We start from the raw sequence: 7,570 nt of genomic DNA, 5'->3' as shown, positions 1-7,570 counted from the left end.
CTATGAGAATATAATGCCCGATGATCTGAGGTGGAGCTGAGGCTATGATGCTAGTGCTGGTGAGCGGCTGCAAATACAGATGATGCTTTGCTCCATCGCCCTGCTGCTCTCCTCCTGCTGTGCAGCCCGATTCCTAACAGGCCACAGACCCGTACCAGTCTGCAGCAACGGAGTTGGAGACTCCTGCCCTAAAACATTCCTAGATGTTAGGTGCCCCCATTTTGTAGACAGAAAACTGAAGTCAGAAAAAATTAACTGGAAAATGACAGTCACAAGATGCCTCTTCAAGTTTGGGTGACCCTCCCCATCCCAAACCCTTGTTTTCCTTTGCAGTGTCCCTAAGTTGATTTAAATGTGCATTTATGTATTAGTACAATAATTATTTGTCATAGAGGTGGCAAAGAGAACTAGGCACAAGGGATAGATATAAAAAAATTAACCTGATGGAAGGGAAAAAAATAAGAAGTTTTTAGAACAAATTGCTAAAGTTCCTCGCATAGGCATTGAGACACCTGGATCCAATTTACAGAAATTTAAAATACATCTAGTTAGCTACAGGGAAATGTGGTGCGGTTAGGCTGGCAGCAGGCTTACAATGCAGCTATGAGAGTGAATATACACAACTGTGTTTCTGCATCAGCTCACACTCCCTGATCCCACAATCCCCCAAACTGAACCTAAGACAGATTGGGAAAGGAACCCAGACAGGTTTCTGGGCCATATAGAAATGTTTCCCCATCCTTAACATAGCAGCTGTTTAAAATAGGAAGAGAGGGAACAGTTCTTCCCCGGTTTATCAGTAGTTCTCAACTCTCAGCCCTGGCAGCACATCAGACTAAGGAAGATAAGAGAGAGATGCATAATAGCCCCAAACTGGAAACAATCAATGTCTGTCATGAGAACAGACAAACAAGCTGCAGCATATCCATGCAATGGAATAGCAACAAGCCACTGATGCACACACGAATGAATTTCAAAAACGTATGCTAAGTGAAAGAAGCCAGATACTAAGGTATGTACAAATAATTCCATTCATATAAACTCTAGAGGATGCAAAACTAAACAGACAAAAAGCAGATTAGTGCATGTCTATGACTGGAGGCGGAAACTGCAAAGGGGTGTGAGGGGATGCTTTGGGATAGTGGAAATGTGGCAGCATGTTGTAAACGTTTGTCAGAATGCACTGAAATGGGTGCCTTTTACTTCATGTAAATTATACCTCAATACAGTTGATTGAAAAAATATAAATGTTCAGGATCCACCAGAGAGCAATTGTCAAATTCTCTGGGTTGGGGCCTAGTCATCAGTATTCCTTGAAAGTTTTCTAGGTGGTAATTATTTGCAGCCAGGGATATCAACCATAAGACTCTGTCCTTCAGGCGTGGGGATGAGGTTAAAAGCTATCTGTGCAGTGCTCTGTTCCTTCCTAGAAGAGGAGAGGAGGGAGTATCTGAAAGAGAGGAAGAACAATGGCAAGTGGGGGTAATTTATTCAACCTCTTGCCCAGTAGGCCAGAGACTTCAGGCTTCGGATCTCACCTGATATTCCTTCTTCTCCCCTCTGCCCCTTCGCCCCTGGGGCTCCAGGAGTGTCCTCTGGCCTAGAAGGACAGGCTTAGGGTTTAGGAACTAGGGCTAGAGACCAAGTCTCTTCTCCCTCTCTCTGCCAACTTCTTCAGGAGTACCAGGAAGTCAGCATCCTCCAAGGCTCATGCTGAGGGCAGGTGCCGAGCACAAGCCCCCTGTAATAACTCTAACAGTTTAGCCAGAAAGAAAGAGACAGGCCCCTGGGGATGTTCTTCACAGGGTAGACAAAGACCCTGGGCTGTCACCCATAGCTGGGACCCCAGAGCATCCAGCAAGCGCTGTAGCCGGAACACAGCAGTCCTCGCAGATGGGCCCTTCTCAAATCCAATCACAGCTCCAGCTGGAAGCAGCCTTGAGTGTCAGCAGCACACACACCTGTGGGAACAGAGTGACCTGGTGTCTCTGGGTAAGGGTAAGGGCCTGATCCCAAATTCCCACCACCAATGTTTCTGACTTGTGGCCTGGGACAAGCCCCTTCGTCTCTTTGGGCATCAGTTTCCTCATCTGTAAAATGGAGCTCTGAATAATGCCTATCTTGAGGGCTGACACTAGCCCTCATAGTATGCATTAAGTTAGAAAAAAAACGCTCCTTCCTTAAAACATACTATAAGTGCTGTTTTGTTAGAATAAGATACTTTACTGCCATCTGTTGGAAATTGACAAATATGTTCAAGATGTGAATACCATACTTCTAAATCCTCGTATGGTGTACAACCTTCACATTCATACGCAGTGGCCCTGTCTACTTCACAGGGCCAGTGTGAAGACTAAATAAGCTAATATTTATTCTTAAAGCATTTAAACCAGTACCTGGCACAGGGTAAGCACTATTTAAGTGTAGCTATAATCATAATCACCATCCTTTGTCATTATGTGCCAATCACTGTTCTAGGTGTCAGAGACAGCAGTGAACAAAATGTACTTGTTAAGGCTGGGGGCTAGGCCCGGGACTAATAGCAAGAACAGCAGCTCCACGGGTTCCTGCCCCCAATGGTCATGTCTTTCGAGCTTAGCGGAGTCTACCTGAACTTCTATCTTCACTAAAGAGCTAATGAAATGAAATCCTCACCAAGAGACCATCTGGGGTGTAGAGAGTGCCATCATTTTTGTTTCCATAAAATTCTGAGGAAGGGCGGAGAACCATATCTCAGAGGGGGAGAGCCTGACCTTCCTCAAACATGTCCCTCACCCCACCCCCTCCCTGCCCCCTCTGCTGGCTCTCCCCTTCTCTCTCCTCACCAGCATCTTTGTGAGGGCACCAGGAGGTAGAAAGGTCCCAGAGGGCAGAAGGGTGGTCCTAGGCCTCCCGAGGGCCTTACCAGCAGGAGGATGGTCCAGAGTCCACATGGGCACCTTGCCCACTCCCAGTCTTTTTCTAGTCCTGGAAGCAAGAGGTACAGACAGAGGGAGCAAGTTGGAAGATGAGTGGGTGAAGGGAACTGCTCCTGTTCACTTCCTGTCCAGCTTCACTCAACCCAGATACACAGGAAATGTTCTCCAAGAGGCAGAAAAGCTGGTGACCCTAGAGTAGGGAGGGCCTAGGTCAGAGGACTCCCTGACATAACTGCCTCAAGGATGATAGGAGACTTAGCAAGGGTGTAAAGATCAGCCTGGAGACACTGGAAAGTTTGGAAGCCTCCCTACTCCCCTATCAGGCCATAAGGCATTACAGAGTATGGTATGAGAGTCTGTGCATCCTGTGGCCTGTCTTCTCACTGGAAAACACTGTGCTAGGCCTTATTCCGGTCTTCAGGTGCATAATAGGTGGACTTTGCTCTCCTTTCTACTTCTGTCTCAAGTACCTTGGAATTTCCATGACTGGCTTTACCTGTCTGTCTCTAAAGGTTGACCCCTCTGCCTCCAAATATGTCACTTGTGTTTTCTAAGTCCATCTCTGACTGGCCTAGTGTCTCTCTTCTTTCTCCTCCTCTTTTCTATTGGCCCCTTCTTTGTCTTCTCCATGTGTCCTCTCTCTTATGCTGTGTATTTGCCTGTGTGTCTCTCCAGATGAGGCTCTGGGTTCTCCTTTCCTCCCTCCCCCTTCCCATCTTCCCCTCTCCCCCTTTTGGAGCTGGACTCTAGGCTGGAGGATCCTCCCTTTGGCCCCAGATTCACCCAACAACCTCGCCCTCCAGATACCTGGTAAGCCACCACACCCCTCTGAACCTTGGACCCCAGACCACAAGGCAACTGTAGACGCCCTGTAGCCCTGAGAGAGGAGCCCCTTGGCTGAGAAGGGAGCATCTTGGGGGGCGGGGGTGAGTGTGGGGGCGAGGGGGCAACCCAATCCTGAGGTTGCGCAGATGGGAAGGGGTGCACTGGGAATGGAGAAAACTGAGGGAAATGGAGAGGAAGTGATTTGAGGGAAGCTGTGAAAAAGGGATTCTGGGGTCGGGACCCTGAAGGGAGATATTCTGGAGGCAGAATCTCTAAGGAGTAAAGGATTCCGAGGGAGGCAGTTGCTGGGGAAAGGAGACTCTGAGGGAAAGAAATTCCTGGGAATGGTAGATTTTTGAGGGAGGGAGCTCCAAAAGAGAGGAGGATTTTTGGGAAAGGAGATTCTAGGGGGTGGTTCTGGGAACGGTGGGCTGGGAGGAGAGATTCGGAAGGAGGCGGTTGCCAGGGGTAGTGGATCCTGAGAAAAGGAAGATTCTGGGAGGAACAACTAGGGAGAAACAAGGCCCTTGAGTGGAGAGAGATTCCGAGAAAAAAAGAATATGGGGTGAGGGATCCCAAGAGAGAGGTTTGGGGATGGACTTCTGAGAAGAGAAGGATTCTGGGAAGAGGAGACTGAAAGGAAGGAAATTCTGGTGAAAGCGAAAAGTAGATTCTGGGGGCGCTAAGAGGAAAAGGATTCTGGGAAAGGACTCTGGAAGGAGGTACGTTGCAGAGGGTAGGAGGACTCTGAATCTCGAATCTGGGAACCCTGAGTGACTTCTTGCTGTCGGTTCTGGAAGGAAGATGCTGATGGAGAAGGCTTTGGGGAGAAGAGGATCTAGAAGTGAGCAAGACTGCAGGTGGTGAAAGGTTAAGAACCCCTTCAGCGGTGCGTGAGATTTGATTTTTAGCAGGGAGGGAGGGAGGGGTCCGAGGGAGATCATTAAAGAGCCGGAATGCAAATAAGAAACAGCAGCTACCAATGAAGGGCAAGGATGTGAAAAACAGCTCTTCTGGGTCTGCACCCAACCCCCTTAAGACCCCGCCCCTTCCACATCCTGGTCTCGTCCCTCTGTCCCTCAACTTCCTGCCGCCAATCCGAAGTCCCGCCCCCTGGCTACAACACTAGCCGTAAAGCTCCCTCCCGTCGCGTTGCAGCGCTCAGGGCGCCTGCGCAGACCCTGAAAAGCGGCCGAGTGGCTGTACGCTTTCCTTTTCCGGTGGCGGTGCCGCGAGGTGAGGAACTCTTCTCTACGCCCGCAGCAATGCCATCCAAGGGTCCTTTGCAGTCTGTGCAGGTCTTCGGACGCAAGGTGAGTCTGGCGCCCAATGGAAGGGGCCGAGGGAGGCCGGGGTCTGGGAGAGGCCGTTGGGCGAGAGGTCTGGGGTCTACGTGGGAGCCGGGGCCCTGAGCTCACGTGGCTCCGCTCTTTTTCCCCCTGGCTTCCCGCAGAAGACGGCCACAGCTGTGGCGCACTGCAAACGGGGCAACGGCCTCATCAAGGTGAACGGGCGGCCTCTGGAGATGATCGAGCCGCGCACGCTGCAATACAAGGTGCTGGGACTAAGGACGGGCGTTTGGTTTAAGTGGAGGACTCTGGGACAGATGTTGAAATAAGCAGGTTCCTGGAGTTCGTTGATCTTGGAAGTTGAGGAATCTGGTGTCAACAGTGGGATGTTGAGAAGCTGAGGTGGAGCCAGAAAAGTGGGGTGTTGGCGATGAAGGTGGGTTTTGGGAGTTCAGAAGATGCAGCAAAAAGCTTAAGTTTAGAAAGTGGAAACGTAGATGTTGAAGATTAAGAGGGTGCTTTGAAAACGGGTATTTGGAAGCCTGCTCGATTGCAGACCAGATGTTTTTACATTACCAGTGTTTTTCTGGTGTGATTTCTTGCAGTCAGTTAATGTGGGATGTGTGTCATCTTTACAACATACTGTTGGTTTCCAGGAGAGGAATCAATGTTTTGTTCCTTAAAACGTGGCTAAAGTAGGGTCTGAAAAATTGTAGATACTTATTAAGTATTAAAAGAACAGGAGCAGAATTTGGGTTTGTTGTACTTGGCTGTGAAAAGGGTTCCTTATCCCTGTTTGGGCTTAAGTTTCTTCAGCTCAGAATGAGAAGAGATCAGAGTCTGATTTCTCCCTCCTGTAGCCTGTGTTACTTGAGGCAAATAACTTATCTGTTTTGGGTCACCTGTAAAATGGAGATATATCTACCTTGAAGGGAAAATAGGACATGAGATTCTTTGTATAACATACAGTGAATATTATGGCTTATTCTTATCGACTGTCAGTTTGACGGTTTTATATGTGGAGCTTGTGTTGAGTGCTGGGGACACAGCAATGACCTAGATGGTCCCAGGCTCCCAGTCCAGTGGGGTAGACAGACTGGACCCAATATCAGACACTGCTCCAGAGTAATGGAATGGGGGAGCCCAGAGAAGGCCTTGCAGTGACAGCCCAATCCTCTTCCACTAGTGGAAGAGGCCAGTGGTGGCAGAAGCTACTTAGGGATAACACTACTCAGTGAGGTGGCTCAGCTGCCCAGGTTGTGATCTAAAATCCTGTCGTGTTTCCTGTTCCTGTAGCTACTGGAACCTGTTCTTCTTCTGGGCAAGGAGCGATTTGCTGGTGTGGACATCCGAGTCCGCGTGAAGGGTGGTGGTCACGTGGCCCAGATTTATGGTGAGTCCTAGGATTTGGGAACATGGGTGAGAGATGGCTCTGAAGGTCATGCCCTATGACCTTCACGAAACTGATGTACCTTTTTGTGTGTTTTTCACAGCAATCCGCCAGTCCATCTCCAAAGCCCTAGTGGCCTATTACCAGAAATGTGAGTAAGAAAATGTGGCCTTCCCATTGGGTGGGTTGGGGCAAGCTACTCCAGAGTATATAGGAGGATGCTTCCGCGGTTATCTACATCTCTGCCTCATTTCTCATTTCCAGATGTGGATGAGGCTTCCAAGAAGGAAATCAAAGACATCCTCATCCAGTATGACCGGACCCTGCTGGTAGCTGATCCCCGTCGCTGCGAATCCAAAAAGTTTGGAGGTCCTGGTGCCCGTGCTCGCTACCAGAAATCCTACCGATAAGCCCATCAGGGTTCACCTTTATAATAAACGGTGGTCATGGGATTTAAGGTTTCAAGGGTGTGCTGTTTCGTGGTAGTTCTTTGAAAGGAATTCGGGAGGTACGCCCAGCTCGCTGCCAGTCTGGATTTTAAGCCTTTCTAGAAGCCACCACTCTGGGGTTAGTGTAGACGGGTGGAAAGGCAGGTGGGAGCAGACTGGTCTGTCTCCCTGCACTTCCAGTAGAGTCTACACTGTGAGCACAGCTGAGATGAGGTGGTTCTGGGCCACTGGAAGCCTCACAGGGTTGGGGTATGAATTCCCCATGACCAACTTCATCCTTTAGGATGTCAGCACTACCTTTTGAGGAAAGGCCTGCCATGGCCTTAAAGCAGACCCAGTTAGGCTCAGTAACTGTGCTTCAGGGACTTGCAACATGGCTCTGAGGACTTGTTCTGTTGTGCCTGCCATGTTGTAAAAGCCAACATATAGTGGGCTCTCAGTTGCTAGAATGTTTGCATTGTTGAAGAAAGTTCTGTAGGATGGCATCAGAATAACATATAGTTGGAATATGCAGGGGATTGGTTCCAGGACCCCCTATGGATACCAAAGTCCAGGGATGTTGAAGTCTCTTAATTGGCCTTCTGTATACAGTGCAGAATTCTGCATTGGCCAATGTAGAATGTGCAGACACAGAAAGCCAACTGTAGGAAGTAAGTGTTCTCTTGTAGGTTCTTAGCTGACAGATCTCTGTAATAAAAG

At 49.1% G+C, this 7,570-nt stretch overlaps 1 protein-coding gene across 1 annotated transcript; it reads left to right on the top strand.

Annotated features, from left to right (window-relative positions):
* Window positions 1-4,901: 4,901 nt before the first annotated feature.
* RPS16 (ribosomal protein S16) lies at window positions 4,902-6,884 on the top strand. Its single transcript, XM_016166873.2, has 5 exons — window positions 4,902-5,056; window positions 5,197-5,298; window positions 6,329-6,425; window positions 6,526-6,573; window positions 6,687-6,884. The coding sequence occupies exons 1-5, from the start codon at window positions 5,009-5,011 to the stop codon at window positions 6,830-6,832; spliced, it is 441 nt and encodes a 146-aa protein (XP_016022359.1). The 5' UTR covers window positions 4,902-5,008; the 3' UTR covers window positions 6,833-6,884.
* The last annotated feature ends 686 nt before the right edge of the window (window positions 6,885-7,570 follow it).

Source organism: Rousettus aegyptiacus, unplaced genomic scaffold (genome assembly GCF_014176215.1).
Source record: "Rousettus aegyptiacus isolate mRouAeg1 unplaced genomic scaffold, mRouAeg1.p scaffold_m13_p_14, whole genome shotgun sequence".
Taxonomy (NCBI): Eukaryota; Metazoa; Chordata; class Mammalia; order Chiroptera; family Pteropodidae; genus Rousettus; species Rousettus aegyptiacus.
Note: the sequence above shows the minus strand (reverse complement) of the source record. Positions and strands in the feature narration are given on the sequence as shown.